The sequence below is a fragment of the Symphodus melops genome (assembly GCF_947650265.1).
Source record: "Symphodus melops genome assembly, chromosome: 15".
Taxonomy (NCBI): Eukaryota; Metazoa; Chordata; class Actinopteri; order Labriformes; family Labridae; genus Symphodus; species Symphodus melops.
In genome coordinates this window covers 10,149,851-10,170,909 of record NC_136705.1, presented here as the reverse complement: position 1 = coordinate 10,170,909, position 21,059 = coordinate 10,149,851, and the positions used below count along the sequence as shown (strand labels likewise).

Sequence of the window (21,059 nt, the reverse complement as noted above, 5' to 3'; positions counted from 1 at the left end):
CATCGGTCTCATCCAGGACAGTGATGAGTTTGCCTACAGATGTGAGGTGGAACAGCTGGCTCTCTGGTGCAGTCAGAATCATCTGGAGCTGAACCCGCTCAAGACTGTGGAGATTACTCCTTCACCATTCTGAACAGCACAGTGTCTACTGCGGACTCTTTCAGTTTTCTGGGATCCACAAGGGAGTGGACCTCCTACATAGACACAATCAGGGAAAAGGCCAAGCAGAGGATGTACTTCCTGTAAAGAGAGCACAGTTTACCAAAGTTAAATTCCTTGTGTGTTAAGCACACTTGGCCAATAAAGCTGATTCTGATTGTGAGATAGCATACACTTCAACGTGTCCCCCAGCCTTCTTTTCAGCGTCCAGGATGTTCTTGACATCTCTCTTTTCCATTCTTTAGCTGCCTCCATCCAGTCTTCCCATGTAACGGTCAGCTTGATCAAGAACATTTGCTGGACCCCTTGAGAATTTCAGCTGTCTCATTCACATCTGGAGGGAAATGGCTGCACTGTGAAACCTTTTTTGATTTCTCCAGTGCATTCACCACCATCCAGCCACAAGTACTGGAAGAGAAGCTGCAGACTATGGGTGCTCCCTCGGCCCTAAGTAGCCCCTGCTCTCCAGGAGCCCCAAATAGCTCCTCCTCTCCAGGTGCCCCCAGTAGCCCCTGCTTTCCAGGCGCCTCAAGAAGCCCCTGCTCTCCAGGCACCCCAAATAGTCACTCCTCTCCAGGCGGTCCCAGGATCCCATCCTCTCCAGGAGCCCTGGCCCCCTCCAAACATGCAGGTGCCCCTAGGAGCCCATCCTATCCAGGCAGCCCCAGGATCCCATCCTCTCCAGGTGCCCTGGGCCCCTCTTTCTCTCCAGGAGCCCATCATCTCTAGGCGCCCAAGGTAGCCCATACTCTCCAGGAGCCCTGGCCCCCTCCTCCTATGCAGGTGCCCCTAGTAGCCCATCCTCTCCAGGCGCCCCAGGTAGCCCATCCTCTCCTGGCGGCCCCAGGATCCCAACCCTTTCCAGGAGCCATGGCCCCCTCCTCCTATGCAGGCGGCCGCTGTTACTCATCCTCTCTCGGCACCCCCAGCACCTTCAACTAATATGTTGCTTCTGGTGCCTCAAGGCTGGCAGCCCAATTATCTGTGACCCCGAATCTGCTTTTCATGGGGCGATGGGACGCCTCCCTTCCTCAAGCATTGCATGCAGACTGCACATGAGAGCATTTGGACGAAGGACACGGAGACACAGCCAGATAATAGCAGACCACTCCTGGACACGCTTCATCAAAGTACCCACGCAGCCTTCAAACCCATCAGAAGTGGCAAAAGGATTCCGCAAGCCTAACAGTGATAGATGTTGTCATGGTGTGTCTGGCCCATTGGAAAGGTACTTTCCAAGGGGAGATGGGCGTGCACGGACAGTGGAGGTCGAAATCAAAGGGAAGTTGTACGTCGGACCAGTTGGCTTGGAATTTTCAAACGTTTTACTACATTTGAGGTGCGGCTTTTGCAGATAGCACTACCACTTTAAGGACCTCACCTGACTTTAGTCAATCAGGCCACACCTGAGCGCAATTAAGAAGCCTACAGCGGGCCATGTTCATTCCCTTTGTTGCTGGACTGGAGTGAGTGAGTGTGTGTCCTTTTTGTTCATATAAGACAATTAAGTTATTTGTGTGGCTCTGAGTTGGTGTTTATTGTTTTCCTTTAAGCTGTAAAATCACCTCAACACCTCACCTCTATCATCATTTAGATTTATTTAGATTAAAATAAATGACAAAACTACAACTATAATTCCCCTTCTCTCTTCTATGAACTTTGATTTGTGTACCAGTGCCGAAGCTCTAAGTATTGAACAAGTATCCATACACACTTTCAACATTTATATAGTATATTATATTGTTTTATTTGCTAATATTGTGTTTCATAACCTGCTGCTCCAGTAACTCCTCATTTTCCCAGTTTGGAATCAATAAAGTAAATCGATCTATATTTATAAAACAGTTTAAATTTTGCATTTCGATTTTGCTATTAAAATCTAGAATTTCTGAATTTAATAGAAAATAATCTGACAAGATATGTGAAATATTCCTGTTTTCAACAACAAATTATTATTGTCAATGTAATGAACTATTTCCCCCTTTAAACCATATTCCTCCTAACCCTAACCCTAACCCTAACCCTAGGATTATTTTATTTGTTAAGGAACGTAGCTTGCTGTGTACGACAATTTAAGATAGCTATGTGCATGCGCATTAATACATCTTGTACTTTTATTTAATCTGTTTAGAATCTGAAGTGGACTGAGAAGTTCATTTGGAGTTTTGTCTGTGCTTTTCTGTTGCCAGATATGCTTTGTTTTGTGTGTAAATTGTACATTCCATGTTGATTCTGTTAAATCACTCTCCGCCCTTTTTTTAGAAATGCTTTGGGACAGAATCTGGAGCGGACTGAGAAGTTCATTTGGAGTTTTGTCTGTGCTTTTCTGTTGACAGCCTGCCAGATTAAAGAGTTTAAAGAATCCTGGTGTCACAGCATAAATCTCACACAACGCAGAATTCCACCGGTTACATATGCATATAGGCTACTCTTGTTGTGGTTTTGTATGGACTCTATTGGAATGTGCAATTTTAATTGTATTACAAGGGATGTACATCTACAAGTGAGCTGTTAATATTTCATGTTAACTATGCACTTAATTTTTTTGACGGCTGCTAAGAGCCTCAGTCACTAATCTTGGTTGTTTGTCGAAGGCTGCTATGTTCAGTGCCTCTTGCGTTTTTACAGCATTGGCTTTTTGAAAGTTACTATTGTTTTTTTATTGTCTTGTTCTGCCTAGCTGCAAAACCTTTCACCCTTCAGAGACAAATAAAGTTGAACGAAACAAACAAAAGCTATTTGTCCTGCAATCCTCTTTCAACCCCCCCAGACCTTAATCATGTCATGTATCTATTCCAAAACAATGCTAACCTGCTTCTTCATTAACTATTAAAAAAGGACACTTCTTCATGTTTAAATGTGTTTTAAGGAATAATATGAGAAATAAAATTTCACAACATTGATCAATATGCTGATATATTAATAACACAAATTACACATTTCCTAATGCATCAAAGGTAAATGAAGTTCATTTATAAATTCTCAAACAAATAAAATAAATAATGCTAGATAATATCTCTTATGTGTATTTTCATGTAATGTACAGTGTCCTTGAGTGACCTGAAACACGCTTCAAATTAAATGTATTATTATTATTAGACCTTGTTTTGGTATTGATGAGGCTATCAAATTGAAATAACTGTACATGTGTTTTCCTCATAATCTTAGCAGAATTCAACAATCATTAAAACTCATAAAAAAAAGCCTACTTGGAGACAATTTTCAAAAAAGTTATTAAAATTAAGCACTTATTTATATTATAGGCCTCTTATAAGACCTCTTGTAGAATTCTACTTCGTGTTTTTTGTTTTGGATCCGACTAACATCTATAAATAAACAGGCCTGCAAAAATTCTAGGCATGCATTTACAACTGAATGTAAATCGTTTTCTATGTTATATATCAAAAAACTTTTTAAATAAAGTTACAAAAAATCAAAAAAACCCCGCCTACTCTAAACGTCACTACGTAGGTCGTAAGCATACGTCGTAAGGTTTTCTCAACATGGCGGCGCACTGGCTTTCTCCATCAGTGAATAGGCTGCTGTTTTGTTTAAAGGTGAGATGTCGATAAACTAACACGAGCACGTTTATCAACCTGTGTCTCTGTGCACTCTCGATTTACGAATAACGTGAGAGTTATTTTATCCCAAAAGGACATATTACGGAAAGAGGAGAGTCCGAAATGTTCTTGACGGGTCAAGTAGCCTACACAGGTTACACACTCATGGAAGTAGCGTAGGTTAGAGTACCAAAATTACGAAATCGACGTGAGTTTGGCAATAAGAAAAAAATGACCACGTAATTTAAAAAAAATCGGACATAAACGTAATAATGTGACACGCTGACAGTTCCTGACGTGTTTTGTGCAGACGCAGAGTAAACCAAGTGCAACTTAACCATTTGCTCATGAAGATAGGCTGAACCATAGCAGCACAATGTGTAAATAAGTACTGTATTTCTATTCACGTAATTCACTTTTAAAGTGCCTCCTCTCACACACATACAATCATACATGATGTGCGATGTTAGGTGAACAATGAACTGATAATTTGATACCTTCTGAAACAATTTAAAGTTAATACAGTAAGTGGTCGATTTCTTGCGACCCATGTCATCAAGGGGTAGGCTACCTGTGATGTATTTGCTGGTTATGTAAATGTTAATGTTAATTTAAAAGGCCTTTGATTTTCGCTTTAACAGTACATAAACAAAGCTTTTCAAGATTGTGATGTTATCTAATTTATGTTTTTGTGCTCTTCAGAATGTGTCATTCCAGTACAGATGCTGTGCAGTGCACAGTAATGCCCAGTATTCTACTGTTTATAATTCTTCTGAAAAGGTAATGCATAGTTCTCATCTTCTTTTCTGATTACTGTTTGATTGTTGCAATTGGCATTAGGATAAGATATACAGAATTAATGGTCAGACATGATAAATGTCTGGCAGTATGGCAGTTATAAAAGTATGGAAGTTAAAAAAAAGTTGTTTGGATAGACTTGAAAAAATGGTGAACGATGATAAAAAAGCGTTATTATATCTGTCTGCTTTTTCCTTTCACAGACCTTTGATAAGATCCTTATTGCCAACAGAGGAGAAATTGCTTGCAGGGTAATACTGGCTTACACATGTACTGTAAACAAACTGAAATTGTTGTTTGATCACAGTTGAATAATAAAGAGTGCTAATGATTTGTGTTTTTCCATTAGGTGATCAAAACTTGTAAGAAGATGGGCATCAAGACTGTAGCTGTTCATAGTGATGTTGACTCCAGTGCTGTGAGTCACCATCTTTGTACATTTGGAATCTAGATTCCTGACCTGCTTTAAAATGAAGTTTACCTTACAGTCAATTACTGAAGAAAATACTAACTTGTGACTCTACAGAGTCTTTCGCAACACTTGCTAATAGTCTTTGTGACACTTTCAGTAGGAATACATTACTGGACAATCATCTTAATAGAATTCGGCAGATCAGACTTAATGAAATCCAGAATTAACTTTTCTGAAGTAGTATCTTTTGTTTCTACATAACGTCCCATTCTCAGACAGTTAAGAACATAGTAAATGTGAGTTGTCCTAACATCACATATGCTTTTAGAACTTTTCCTAGTTACTTTTACGAGAGTCCTCTAATTTAAGGGATCTCTTCGTTAAATCAGACCTGCTAAAGAAACCTAAGCATTTTCTTTCTCACATTCCTAACGGTCATTTTCCTTGTCATAATTGCATTCATTGTTATTGTATGATCAAGGGTAATAAATGTACTTATCCAAATTAAAAGTTGGACATTAAAGTTAGAGGTCTGATCACTTGAAATACTAAATATGTTGTTTATATGTTAAAAGGTACATGTAATTTATTTTACATGGGTAAAACAAAATGTGAATTATAGGCACGACTATAACTAAATCGTCTATACATAATCATGATGATAAACCATCAGACATTTTAATTATTATAATCCCACTTTGAGAGACATACATTATATGGGCATTGAAGTTGTAAATATGCCAAACACAGGTGGGGACAGAGACAGAATCCTTCCACAGTTCTCTCTGTGGAAGGATTCTGTCTCTGTCCAAAAGGTTTCTCTACCTTTTGGATTCATTCTTTACACTCATTCGGAATTGTTTAAATGAGGAAATCTCTCTCTGTGGACAAGTATACATTAGTCCCAGCTGTGTGTTTGCGAAAATTGCTTGTTACACTCTGAAGAAGAGTGTCTACTCAAAATGTTAGTGTGGCAATTAAAATGTAGTTTTGGAGTGGTGTCCTAATTGTTTTTCTTGAACTGTATTAACACGCCACCTGTTAGAACATCAGTCCAAACTTGAAACGCTGATATCACAGTTGATATGGACCTTTCAGTTGCACCTGATGGTGTAAAGTGCTGTACTTAGTCTGCAAACAAAAAATGTAGGTATCTGGCTTGTAAGCATCCACTCCCAAGTCAGAGAACAGAGCAGTGTATTACAAGTAGTTCAAGGAGTTAGGAAGATTAACTATTACAACTAAAACTCCATTAAATATTCTATAAATTCCTGAAACAGCAGCCCAAAATAGCCACACATTGCATATTTCTTGGATTCTTTAATTTTATTGTGCCAGCTAGATATTATTTACATAGAAGTGTTACTGTTATATAAGTGTCTCCAATTATTATGTAATAACTCTGTATCTCAGTACGTGTGAGGTGAAATCTAAATCCCATGTTGTGTCTTTTTCCAGGTTCATGTAAAAATGGCTGATGAAGCACTGTGTGTTGGCCCTGCCCCGACAAGTAAGAGCTACCTGAACATGGATGCAATCATGGAAGCCATTAGATTTACTGGAGCACAAGCTGTAAGCATTCATATGGTTTTATTATTCCAAATTTTTCTGTTGAAGATTGTATTTAGAGCTGAAATGATTACAACAATTCATAGAGGAATTTTTGCTGCCTGGAGGCCTCGTTAAGTTTTTTTTTTTTTTTTTGCGTCATCAAAACTATGTTATGAGTATAAAACACGTTTAATGTAGCTGCAACTACCTTCTCCTCTCTCTGCTGCACGCTAAGTCTGACACAGACACTTCAGCGCTAACGCACACACATACGCACACACGAGCGCTACGCGCCCCTTTTAATTTTTAGTCAGCACACAGTTGATCCGTGATCCGGTCAAACGGTTGGCTTTTCTCCGTTCAGTCTCTCCGTGTCTGCAGCTAACATAACGATAGCAACGTCCTCTCACAGTCTCTGTCATAGACGTATGTTTATGGTCTCTGTAGTCTCAGTCTGTGAGCGTGCTGAATGCACGCGCTGCAGGAGCAGACAGAGATACGCACACTTCTAATAATAAACAGGCTGATTATATTAAATGTCTAATGTTGTCAAAGCTAAATCAAGAGAGAACTTGTTTTGTGGAATAATTTGTTATTCTCTGGATTTTAGTTTTTAGTCTACAATGTTAATGCGGGCGGGGGGGGGGCAAGCAAATGTATATTTAAATTTTCTCAATTTCCTGATCTGACAAAAATGATTGATTCTGTGATTGATTCAACAGAACATAATGCTTTCTTGATTAAATGTACTGTAACAGATGTGTAAGTGACACAAAAACACTGTTATTTCAGCCATTAAAACACGTTTGGCCTGTATGTTTCATCTACCCGCCACCTTGACCAGTGAATCAAAAAGTTAATTTGGGATCCTGTCAGTAATATGGGGAGTGTCAGCAGCTGTAGAGCAGAGGTGGTTGGTTGTAACAAGCAGGCATTACCACGGTTAAACCTTAATTAAGCAAAAGTATGATTTATTCTATTACTCGATTAATCGATCAGGATATTAGATAGAATACTCGATTACTAAAATATTTGATAGCTGCAGCTCTAATTGTATTGTATATTGTATATATGCACTATTTTTGTTACCTTTTACTCCTTTAAAAAAAAAAAAAATATATATATATATATATCAAGAGCTTCTTTTTAAACTTAAATATTTTAGAATATATCAATGGTGATAAAACATCAACAAGACCAGCTTTGAAACATACATTTATGATTGAAAATATATTTTAAATGTGTCTCCCTGAAAAGGTTCATCCTGGTTATGGATTTCTCTCTGAAAACAAAGAGTTTGCAAAACGGCTGGTAAGTATCATATATTATCAAGTAAATACTTTTATCTTCGTAAACACACTTAATTACAGCTTATTCAAAAATAAGGACAACAAATGACAAGGTGAACAATTCTATTTTTTTTTTGTTAATATCAGTAATGTTACACGCTGTGTTTTTGATAATATCTGATCTGCCTTTTCACAAGTGAAAGTGTACATAGTGTTTATGCCTGGTATTATTTAATTCTATTGTATCTATTCTTCCTTTATTTATTTAATTAATTAAAAAAAAAAAGTTTTACTTTTTGCTATTGATGCTGTTTGTATTCCTGTTTTTGAGCTGTTGTAATAACTAAATTTCCCCATTGGGGAATCAGTATAGTTTACCCTTATCCTTAAAATGAACTTGTTGCTGATCAATTTAAACATGGTAAATGTTTTGTTTTGGTATCATTCATCGAACAAATTATTAAAAAGTGCAATTATAAGATAGAAATGCTAAATGTATTTTTTATTTATAAAGCTACATCCACAATTTGGTACTTTTGGTTAGGATAGTACAAAACAAAATTATTTACACATTTTTTACAGACTGAGATAAAAGGTATTGTATCGGGCTGTCATGAAACATGGATTCCATTCACACACTGATGGCAGTGGTTGCTATGTAGGGAGAATATCAGACGTAACTAATCCTATTCATACACATTCATACACCACTGACAAAGCAGAGGGACCAATTCAAGGTGAGCAGAGGATCGGACCCTTGACTTTCCGGTTGAGAGACGACCACTCTAAGAATTGTACCACAGTTACAAGCACATTTGCTTTTAATTTTGCTTAAAGGTAAATTATTGGCATTAAACTTAACAATAGTCTTCACTACACAGGATCAATAATTCCCCTTTAATATAATACATTTTTCAGTGGAGGTGGGTAACAAATCCCATGGGTGCTGTACCTATTGAGCTAGTTGGGCAATGCGGTGGAACTTATCCAGTTGATATTTAGGGTTTTATTAAATTGTATGCCTTTTATAATTAATGTCATAGTATTTTTTTTTTTGTTTGTTTCTAGGCAGCAGATGGTGTGACTTTCATTGGCCCAGACACTCATGCCATCCATGCAATGGGGGATAAAATTGAGAGCAAGCTTATTGCTAAGGCTGCAAATGTCAACACAATCCCAGGATTTGATGGAGTTGTTAAGGTATAGCAATTGGGACTGGAGGGAAATGTTGGTTAACCTTATACCAGATCAAATTTTATATTAAACTTCACAACGTCTTACCAACAGTATTTTGACAAGCCAGTTCAAAGCATGTAAGTCAACAACAGTTGTCTAAAGCTTTGGTTTATCAGCAGTAAAGAATACATTCTCGGTTTCAGACGGCTGAGGACGCTGTAAAGATCGCACATGAGATCGGTAGGTAATTCCATTTACATTATCAACTTGACCCCAAATAATGCTTTTTTATGAAGATATTTGATATTTTTATGTGTATTTGGGGCTTTTTTGGTCCACAGGTTTCCATTTAATAACTTGTTTCTGACTCCTTTAATTTACTTCTTTTCATTAATTTTAGTTTTTCAATTTGCCATACAAATATTGTATTATATTATATTATTGTATCTGAAAATCTGTAAAATCAAACTTTACAATGCAACTGTATCTCTGGTTTTGAAGTTTTGTTACGTCTATTTATTGCAGTTGATTCTATTTTTTTGCGGACTGCAATGACTGCAATTGTATATTGTTTTATCGTTGTGTTGCTAGGCTACCCGGTAATGATCAAAGCATCTGCAGGAGGAGGGGGGAAAGGAATGAGGATTTCTTGGAATGATGAGGAGACAAGGTATTGCATTCCAGTTTCTTTCCCATTAATATGGAATCCATGGTTATTGTCTACTGTGTTCAGCCAGATTTGATTTCTCAAAATTAATGGAATATTCCACTTAGAAAGGCTTTTTAATAACATGAATAACACTGAAGTGTGTGTGTGTGTGTGTGTGTGTGTGTGTGTGTGTGTGTGTGTGTGTGTGTGTGTGTGTGTGTGTGTGTGTGTGTGTGTGTGTGTGTGTGTGTGTGTGTGTGTGTGTGTGTGTGTGTGTGTGTGTGTGTGTGTGTGTGTGTGTTGCTCAAAAAAATAAAGGGAACACTTAAACAACACAAGGTAATTCCAAGTCAATCACACTTCTGTAAAATCAAACTGTCCACTTAGGAAGCAACACTGATTGGCAATCAATTTGACATGCTGTTGTGCAAATGGAATAGACAACGGGTGGAAATTATGGGCAATGAGCAAGACACCCCCAATAAAGGTGTTGTTCTGCAGGTGGTAACCCCAGACCACTTCTCAGTTCCGATGCTTTCTGGCTGATGTTTTGTTCACTTTTGAATGTGAGCGGTGCTTTCACTCTCGTGGTAGTATGAGACAGAGTCTACAACCGACACAAGTGGCTCAGGTAGTTCAGCTCATCCAAGATGGTACATTAATAAGAGCTGTGGCAGGAAGGTTTGCTGTGTCTATCAGCGTAGTGTCCAGAGCATCAGGCCAGTACATCAGGAGATGTGGGGGAGGCCGTAGGAGGGCAACAACCCAGCAGCAGGACCGCTACCTCTGCCATTGTGCAAGGAGGAACAGGAGGAGCACTGCCAGAGCTCTGCAAAATGACCTCCAGCAGGCCACACATGTGTATGTGTCTGCTCATTCGGTCAGAAACAGACTCCATAAGGGTGGTATGAGGGCCCGACGTCCACATTTGGGGGTGGTGCTTACAGCCCAACACCGTGCAAGACGTTTGGTATTTGCCAGAGAACACCAAGATTGGCAAATTTGCTACTGACACCCTGTGAGTCTGGAGACGCCGTGGAGAATGTTCTGCTGCCTGCAACATCCTCCAGAATGACCGGTTTGGCGGTGGGTCAGTAATGGTGTGGGGTGGCATTTCTTTGGGGGGCTGCACCACCCTCCATGTGTTCGCTAGAGGTAGCCTGACTGCCATTAGGTACCGAGATGAGACCCTTTGACCCCTTGTGAGACCATATGCTGGTGCTGTTGGCCCTGGGTTCCTCCTAATGCAAGACAATGCAAGACCTCATGTGGCTGGAGTGTGTCAGCAGTTCCTGCAAGATGAAGGCATTGATGCTATGGACTGGCTCACCCTTTTCCCAGACCTGAATCCAATTGAGCATATCTGGGACATCATGTCTCGCTCTATCCACCAACGGCATTATGCAGCAGAGACTGTCCAGGAGTTGGTGGATGCTTTAGTTCAGGTTTGGAAGGAGACCCCTCAGGAGACCATCCGCCACCTCATCAGGAGCATGCCCAGGCATTGTAGGGCGGTCATACAGGCATGTGGAGGCCATACACACTACTGAGCCTCATTTTGACTTGTTTTAAGGACATTACATAGAAGTTGGATCTGCCTGTATTGTGTTTTTCCACTTTAATTTTAAGTGTTACTCCAAATCTAGACCTCCGTTGGTTAATAAATTTGATTTCCATTGATCATTTTTGTGTGATTTTGTTGTCAGCACATTCAATTATGTAAAGAACAAAGCATTTAATAAGAATACTTCACTCGTTCAGATCTAGGATGTGTAATTTTAGTGTTCCCTTTATTTTTTTGAGCTATGTATGTATGTATGTATGTATGTATGTATGTATGTAATGACTGTAGAATAGATTGTCCTGACAAAGTTTCAGGACATATGGCAAAACAGTCGGAGAGGAGATGGCAAAAATAGGATTTTGAGGAAATGCAGAATGACACGTGGAATCATTCAGCATTATCATTTAGAATTATTAGTAGTAGCAATGATGCAGAGAAATGTTAACATAAGCCAAGTGTTTTTAAGTGATTGAAACAAGAGAAAATTGACTATAAAAGTACTTTCTTTGGGTCTTGGTTGCAGGGAAGGTTTCCGATTCTCTTCCCAAGAAGCAGCTTCCAGCTTTGGAGATGACAGGCTGCTCATTGAGAAGTACATAGATAACCCTAGACATATTGAAATACAGGTATAACACAACGTCACTTTACTACCGATGATTGTCAAAAGCTACTTTTCAGCGGTGCCGAGATAAAAACTTACAAATGAAAAACAAAGTCCTTTTCAGACCAGAAAATACTGTGTACCCCTTCAGGTGCTGGCTGATAAACATGGCAATGCTCTTTGGCTGAATGAGAGGGAATGTTCCATCCAGAGAAGGAATCAGAAGGTGGTTGAAGAAGCTCCAAGGTTTGTGAGACTCTCTCCTCTCTGTCCTTTCTTTTTTCTTTTACTTGCATTTTGCTCAAGAATGTTTGAGTTTTTTGGTGAAGGCTACTGCAGTAGAAACTGCTAACTTAGAAGAACTTTTTGTGAGGTTCAGATTTAGACAAGAGTAAATAGTAATGGTCAAAAGTAAATATGAAATTAAAGGCAGGGTTGGTCATTTTCGAAAATTAGCATGATTTTGAAAGTAGCACCCTCTCCGTTCTCCGTATTCACTCACCCCCTCCCCTCTGTGCTCCCTCAAAAACTGCACCCCTCACTTTCATGCACTGGCACCATTGGTCCAGAAGCAGCTTTCAGCTCATGCTTTGAGTGTGGGCTCGTGCATGCATGGGGGTTAATTGGTTTATGAAAAACTAATGTTAGTACATACAGTATGAGCCAGCTGGCTTTGATAATTTTTTTGTGTTTCAATAATCCCAACTATCTCTCTAATGGGTTTTGATTGCTGATATATTTGTAGCACTTTTCTCGACCCAGTGACACGAAAGGCCATGGGTGAACAAGCAGTGCAGTTAGCCAAGGCAGTTCAGTACTCCTCTGCTGGCACTGTGGAGTTCCTGGTTGATTCTCAGAAGAACTTCTACTTCCTTGAGATGAACACACGGCTTCAGGTAAGCATATATTGGTAATAGACAAACAGTAAGGTCCTTTACCTGCTTTTGTAAAGTGTCTCGAGATAACGCCTGTTATGAATTGACGGTATATAAATATAGATTGATTGATTGATCTGTTTAGCTGTTGGTCTAGACACCGGTTTGAAGACTAGGGGTACAACTATTTGTTGACATTCTTGACAAACCACCGTTGGTTACGTTACGTAAAACAATGACCAGGGAGCAACAGGTAAATTAAATATAGCATAATAGCTATACCATTAACTCTTTATTGTCAGCAGCAAGCAAGGCAGGGGAGTCTGGTTTTTGGCCTTTCACTTACTCTAGTGATTCTAGTTATGTTTTTTTTTTTTTTTTGGTGAAAATGGAAGAGCAAACAGATCCACTCAACATATTAAAACGTTATTTATTGACGATTTACATGAAGATCCTTTTTGTCAAATTTTGAGCCTGGAGACGTTGCACTTTAGCACCAGTCTCTCGAACCAAATGCATAGCCCCTGAGCTCACTGACTCCCCTCCTCCCAGGCCCATCTCTTAGAATGTTTGTTGTACGACTAATCTTCTTCTGATTCCCAGCCCAAAGAGGATTCCTTTGTTAGTACTTTGAAGTATTTTAGACCAAACAAAACATTTTCTTAGTTTTGAAATATAAGTTTATTCATCTGTAGTTGAAATCTTAATTCGCAATTATACTTAGCCATTTTGTTTCCACTAACCACCTCCCTAAATGGGTCTGTCTTTCTTTACCCACATGGAGGCTCGGCTAATGGTTAGACAGGGAAGGATTCATGTGAAAGTGTGTCTTGGTTACTATTAGAAACAGGGTGAAAGGAATGTCCACCCTGGGAAGTACTATTGATGTCAATGTCCATTTGCAAGGTTTTTTGAAAATTGTTAATTACATCTCACTTACTCAATCAGGACATTTCCATTTTCACTAAGCCATTTTAAACCATCTCTTAGACAACAAGTGCTGTTGACAACCCCAATAGGCAACTTTATATCTTGAAAAGACCAATAAGCATTTAACAAGAGTCACATTCATCCAGCACACCACTAGAAACCTGTCATTCTGTTTAACCTTTGACCCTAGGTGGAACATCCCATTACAGAATGCATTACTGGCCTGGACCTGGTGGAGCAGATGATCAGGGTTGCCAAGGGTTACAGACTCCAACATAAACAAGAGGATATCCCAATAAATGGCTGGGCCATAGAGAGTCGCGTCTACGCTGAGGTCTGTGCGTGTGTGCGTTATTCTCATAAGATGTTATATTGTTTGTGAGTGATACATTTGTATTGTCATGAATATGAAGTGTTCCTCAAACATGCTTATAAAATTATCCCCCTGCCATCTTACAATGTTTTAGATTTATTAACTGACCTTATTAGGGTGCAATCACAAAAAAAGTCTGCATAAAGTCAGACTGAATAGATATCGTGTCATTTTTGTTCACATGAACCCCACCTGGACAAAACAAGCAAAAATGTATCATCATAGCAGCCACTGACATATTTAAAAACCAGTTTCCTGAAGTTAAACATTTTTTATTGGATTGCTCACTTAGAATAGCTGAACCTGATGGGTTATTTTTCTTGGATCCCTTAATCAGAATCAGAAGTACTTCATTAATGTTTTAATGCATTTGTGTGGCAATGATTTCTGCTAGTTCATGACTTCCTCTCCTACCAATTAGAAAAGTCAACCAGATTAAAGGTATTTTTGTGACTTTGACCTCAGTCAATGGTGTGATGGTAAATCAGGGAGGTTATGCTCATATAACTTTTCTTGCGGTTCTTTGACTATATGGGTAGGATTCAGTTGAAGACATAGCCAAGGAAACGTTCACTCAAGTTGAGATTTTATGAAATGAAAGAATGAGACACAATGGATGAGACAGTTCTGGCAAGATTAATTATGAGACCTACTGAACTGCCCATTGTAAACTGTATTAGCATGATTAGCTTCATGAGGAAATTAATCCTGATAATCAGTGTAACAGTATATTCATGTTGTCTGATAGAGCATGCAGGCGATCTATTTGATCATTGCCTGTCCACTGAATTTGTCTGATCAGGCTCAAAGGACCATGGGGAATGTCTGAGTTGAAAGAATATTGTGTTTTCTTCAGATCATCTGGTTAACAGATTTTTAAAAACTTGTTGTATTGGACAATGTGTAAAGTAAACTAATTTCATTTTTTTATTATTCTTTAAATATTTAGTGGTTTCTATCATTTGTATTCCATTCATAAAATCAGAAATGTTTTATTCATAAAACAATGAATAAGGATATCATTAGCCAGAACAGAAACATATACAGCAAAGTCTTAGAAACTTTATAAATTGAAACTATTAGAGCCATCCTTAATTTAAACTGCATTACATGAATTAGTATTATTGTTGTATTCTTTGTTATTATATGATTTGGCAATATTGTAACGTTCATGGCAATAAAGCTTTCTGTGTTGTTATTATTATTATGGTTGTTAATAAAATGTTTTTTTGGTTCTCTGTTTGCTCTCTAAGGATCCTTACAAATCTTTCGGTCTTCCCTCCATCGGCCGTCTATCGCAATACCAAGAACCAATTAACCTCAGCAATGTATGTTAATATTGTTTTTTTAATTGTTCTTCACTGACTTAAATCTTACCATTCAATGACCTTGAGTGACATGCAATGACCTGTCAGTATAAAACTTCTCTTGTCTTCTTGCACAACAGGTCCGTGTAGATAGTGGGATCCAGGAGGGAAGTGACATCAGTATCTACTATGATCCCATGATCTCTAAGGTCAGTTATATGTGCAATAACAAATGTTTTTAGAAAACACTTGGCTGCATCAATAAAGTTTATTACCAGATGCGATATTTCCAAAAATATGTTTTGTTCTGCAATAACTCTCTCTGGTATATACTGTATCTTTAGTTGGTTACCTTTGGACCTACTCGAGCTGATGCCCTTTCCAAGATGGAGGAGGCTCTGGATAACTATGTTATTAGAGGTACACAAACCCATTTTCACAGTAAATTTAATGCAACAGTAGCATGCACTTCATAATGATAACAGCTTTGGTAATTAAGTTTGGTTATTTCTCTAGGTGTAACCCACAACATCCCACTCCTGAGAGAAATCATCACACACCCTCGTTTTGTCTCCGGTGAAATCAGCACCAACTTCTTGCCCGAGGTTTACCCTGATGGTTTTAAAGGTCATCAGCTAGAGAAGGAAAATTGCAGGGAGCTGTTGGCCTCAGCAGCAGCAATCCACATCACTGCTCAGCTCCGTTCACAGAAAGTCCTGGGCAACCTAAGGTGAGGAAACAAAGTAAATGAGTATCACTCGCGGCTTCAGTATGACATTCAGCATCCCTACTGTCAAATAAACCCAAATACTGCGCAGAAGACAAAATGTACCAAAAAATACAAATGGAAAAGAAGGATAGGACAATCGATAGTTTTGAGGCTTATCTCTCAATTCTACACAAAGTCTTGTAAGAATAGTGCACATTTGCTTTGCGGTTTTATTTACATGTCAAATAATCAAACGAGACATTAACGAATTACCCTGATGCCAATGTTTTACAAATCATTTTACAAAATCCCTTCCCTGTAAATAGTGACCAAATATGAATAACATAGCCAGTTGACTAGTGTCATGACAAAGTTGAGACAATGAATGAGCGTCTGTCAGTGAAAAAAACTTCCGTGAAGTCAGCTCTCCTGTGTCATCGGTCATCGCTCCTCGGATCTGCCTCCTCGCTCCTCGCTCCTCTCTCCTCCGTTCACTATAAGAGCTTTGGAATGATCCTCAACATGGCGGGTCTGGAACTACTTCTGGTTTGGCTGAGGAGATTGCAAATAAGAGTACCGGAACGTACCTACAGTGCAAACCTTAATCAATCAAGGAGAAGGGAAAGGGAGAAACCAGGAAGTGTCCACACAGTTGATGCAGTAGGAAAAAGGGAGGAAGTGAAAGAAAACAAAATGGTGGTCTTTACTACAATGGGATCTTTAAAATATGGTCCCATATTAGACTCACGGCACTCCTCTTTGGGCTTCCTTCTCTCCTTTTCTCCCTCTTCATGCCTGGAGGAAATTTTCTTGAGAACCAAAGCCTGACAGGGGGAGACTGCCTGCCCCGTGTCCGACTCACAGGGCATCTAGGATCATAAGCATCTAGGATCAGCTGTGATAAATATAGTGCTTGATGTTTGTGAAATGACTGAACCAGACTAAAAAATACTCAATTTGACCTCAATTACAAATGTGTATTCATTCTTTTGCAGATTTGGGGGGGGGGGGGGGGGTTATCACTAACTCATATTTCCATTTACTATGTAAGTGGAAATAGGTATTTATCCTTTTGTAGATTTGTATTGTTAACCCTTTTTTCCATAATCTAAGTTACTTAAAATAGGGTATTTATGTGTCTGATTTGGCTAGTCATAATAAAACTTGATATTGCCGCTGTAAGGCTCTGACATATTTACCCTGTCTGTTTTTGTTTTGGGTTTTCTTCTGTCTCGTAAAGGAGATTTTGAAGTGGGGTTGTATGAGATACTTGTTAACGGTGAGTGTTTAGTCCAGTCCACGGTGATGCAGCACATACAGTAGCTTTGCGTCCATATGTGCTACAGCCGGCTTCTAGGCACAATGACTTTGCAGACCTTTTTTAGAAAAGGTACACTACAACTCCACTTAAAAAAACCTAAATGAACTATACTTTAAGTTTATTGAGCTGACAAGGCTGAAATGAATAGATTGGTGTTATGAATGTCTTTTTTTGCCACCTTCAGGGCCAACAGATATCCAAGGAAGCATTCAACTGGATGTTATTTCACAACAAGAAGCTCTGATTCATTTGATCCCTATTTCAACAAAATAAGCCATGTTTGTTTTGCAGGGTATCCTCAACTCCTATGGAATGTCGCAAATGGGAAATGTGTGTGGAGCTGGGGAAAGGATGCTATTCTATGGATGTTACCAAGTCTGGAAATGTGTATACGGTGAGTATTTAGGGTACTTCAGGTAAAAGAAATGTATATATCACTCTCCCTTAATGAGGTACTATGTTTTACCGATGCGTTCAGGCTGTGCTGCCAGGAAAGACTCTGTAACAAGAAGCAGGACGTCTTCAAGAACTTCAACAGTCAATTTGTCTTTTTTAATAAACAGAGAAAAATTCTCTTTGTAGGTGGAGGTGGATGGAGGAAGGGTGGAAGTCAAAGGAGAATGGAATTTGGCATCCCCATTGCTGCCACTTACCATCAATGGTACCCAAAGAATGCTTCAGGTAACACAAACACACATAAGGTGTTCAGACATATAATTGGCTTTTGCCTCACCCTGAGCATAAAGTAAAAGCTTTATAAAACTATATTAAAGAGGACATTATCCTCCTCGTAAAATAGTCCCCTGTGGTCTAAATGAAACATCTGCGGGGTGCTTCGTTCATGAATCCATGAATCAAGCACCAGAGGAAGTTTTGTGATCCGTGTAAAGAAGCTCACTCGGAACGCTCCGTTTTAGTGTGTGTGCCTCTTTAAATGCAATGAGACCCCCCTGAGTTTTCCCAGTAGACATAACTCCTCTGTAGTTAGAATAAAAATGACGGACCTGTGCAAAAAGTTTTGCTCTAGGGTGGGGGTGGAATCAGTGTGTGGAGATACTTGTGATGTTGCATTTTTCTCTGTGTTGTAAGGCTTATGCAGACCACAAACAAAGGACTGGATGGATTTATTTAAAAATGTGTGGGTTGATAGACATGCAGATTACCAAATGATATGTTCAAAAACACTGTAAATATGTGCCCTTTAAATGAATCTAAATTAAATACCAGTGTTAACACAAATCTGTTGGACTATTCATGTATTGCAGAGTATATTTTCTCTGTTCATAGTGTCTGTCCAGAGACTCTTCGGGAAACATTGTCTTGCAGTTCCTGGGTACATCGGTAAGTAACAAATCTGCATGAGTTTGTTATTCAAAAACATCAACATCCTCACACATTGTTCTCAGTCCAAATGCAAACTAAGGCAATAGTGTAAGCTCTGGAGTGAAATTACACCACCCAGCATGCTAAACTTCGTGATATTATGTTGTTGTACAAACATCTTATTCCTGTCTTTATACCTTGTATTTAGTTTAAGGTTCGAGTACTATCCAAATTGGCAGCAGTGTTGAACTCCTTCATGCCAGAAAAAATTCCAGAAGATACAAGCAGCATACTGCGTTCACCAATGCCAGGCACAGTGGTGGCTGTGTCTGTCAAGCCAGGAGACATGGTAACATCCCTATATGCATAGGTTTTAGCTATGACCCAAAGACAATATCTTAGGCAATCCTAACTGATGTACATAATGATGTGCAGGTTCTACAATGCATCTTTTAGTGGCAACTATTTTGGTTTGTTAAGACTAATTAAGTGCACACAAGCCAGTTGTAATAAGATGCTATGATTAGCAGAAAAAATGCTGACTGACTGACTGTGTATGTGGGTGTGTGGTTATAGGTCGCAGAGGGTCAGGAGATATGTGTGATTGAAGCTATGAAGATGCAGAACAGTTTGACTGCGGTCAAGCCAGCAAAGGTAATTATATTAAATATTGACAAATTGTTATCATCAATGTCCATTGTAAATAGATTGTGTGGGTTTGTTACTATATCAAAAATGGAACTGATGCATCCCTTCCACTAAATGTATACAGACAACAACAATGTATAAGACAATCCCCTTCACCCCTTTTATCAGTCACCATCGGCCTCATTTTAACAGTTTATGTGACACTGACACGCTCATAAACTGATTAGCAAGTTAAGCTCAGTTAACTAGACATAAGAAGCAGGAATTACACTTTTTCAACATAAACATTGTTTGAAACAGAGGACTTCTCTCCTCCAGAGACTCCTACTTGCCGCAACTGTGGCTGTGCAGAGCTGTATTAGTTTGAACTGTTAGCACAGGCAGGAATGGTGAGGACGGGGAGAGAGGATGTCTCTAAAAGGTTTGAATAGCGCCAATTCATAACAAAGACGCTTTACAAAAAGCAGGTAAGCGACCTTACTGGCACCACAGATTTCACTTCAATCAATCATTATTTGAATAGCGCCTTTACAAAAAGCAGACTTTGCTCATTGTTATGTTACAAAAGAGAAATGGGATAGATAGAGATAGGATAAGATGCAGGAAGGATTTCTCCTTGTATTCTTAGGGTTCTTGTGGTCCACACTTTCTTACCATTAAGGTGGAGGTTTCTATGAGGACGCCAGCTGTATCCAGATAAGCCAAAAGGAAAAAGAATGTCTGTAGTAGCCAAGTTAAAACCTGTAGAGGGAAGTCACTATGCATATTTTTAACGCAATATGTAGAATTTAGATAAACTTTAACTTTATACCCATACACGTGTTTTCAGTTGAGAAAAACAGTCTGGGGGTTATGTTACTTTTTGACAAAAAATGTTTGGTGTGTGTCCTTTCTTAAGTGTTAACTGGTATTATATATTAACAATGAATTGTTTATGTCTTAGTTTATTACTCTGTCTCTCTCTCCGTCTGTGTTGTGTTTGTTTGTCCTCCTGCCCTCCAGGTCAAGAGTGTCCATTGTAAGCAAGGGGAGACCGTGGGGGAGGGAGACCTTCTGGTAGAGTTGGAGTAAAACACTACTTGTAGCCTTTGATGTGTGAAGGGATGAGCTGACAGAGGAAGACCCTAAAAGAAATTTGTCAAACACTGGGCAATGAGAGATCCTCATCCTCAGCTGTATCAGCTGTTTCAATATGTCTTCTATGCATAGTGGATTCCTTTATATTGCTTTGTTTGACCCAACTTTCTCAGTTTTTCTTTAGTGCTATTTTTTTTGTATTTGATTTTGGGTCAATTACAAAAAATGAACAAGTTCAAACATAATGAGTTTTGCTTTTGTCAATAGTTTATCGCAAAGTTTAGATTTTGATATGAACATGTAAATCCACATAGGAAATTAATTTGTATACAATGCAAGTACAGTGATCTTTGTTTTTAAAAGCTGAAACGTTTTAGATTATTTTCTGTGAGTTCACCACAAAACTTCCATTTATCTGTATTATATTGAAGTATAGATAAAAGAGATAGAAAGCCTAAAGTATGTGTATAGCTTGCAATTTGGTTTAATTGACTTTACATACAACCAATAAAGGGCTCCTTGTTTTTCACAGTCAGTCTAGTTGTCTTCTACATCAGAAATACTTGGAAAAAGTCAATTCAATAAAGAACCAAATCACTCTGCAGACAGTGACACACTACAGCAGATTCCAGACTGCGGTTGGAGAAAACCCAGAAACCCTTTTCCCTATTTGTGTTACAGCGTTTGGGACAGAGCGCAAAGAATACTGTCCTCTACTTTTCGGAATGATATAGACA

The 21,059-nt window shown here is 38.8% G+C and overlaps 1 protein-coding gene across 1 annotated transcript; it reads left to right on the top strand.

Moving 5' to 3' along the window:
- Positions 1 to 3,623: 3,623 nt before the first annotated feature.
- On the top strand, positions 3,624 to 20,853 carry pcca (propionyl-CoA carboxylase subunit alpha). The gene is made up of 23 exons (XM_079362631.1): positions 3,624 to 3,716; positions 4,422 to 4,499; positions 4,721 to 4,768; positions 4,867 to 4,935; positions 6,388 to 6,501; positions 7,738 to 7,791; positions 8,838 to 8,969; positions 9,149 to 9,185; positions 9,537 to 9,615; positions 11,682 to 11,784; positions 11,911 to 12,005; positions 12,505 to 12,655; positions 13,755 to 13,898; positions 15,191 to 15,265; positions 15,385 to 15,453; positions 15,589 to 15,664; positions 15,761 to 15,974; positions 17,566 to 17,668; positions 17,857 to 17,955; positions 18,562 to 18,615; positions 18,806 to 18,946; positions 19,174 to 19,251; positions 20,248 to 20,853. The coding sequence occupies exons 1-23, from the start codon at positions 3,663 to 3,665 to the stop codon at positions 20,314 to 20,316; spliced, it is 2,136 nt and encodes a 711-aa protein (XP_079218757.1). The 5' UTR covers positions 3,624 to 3,662; the 3' UTR covers positions 20,317 to 20,853.
- Positions 20,854 to 21,059: the final 206 nt, after the last annotated feature.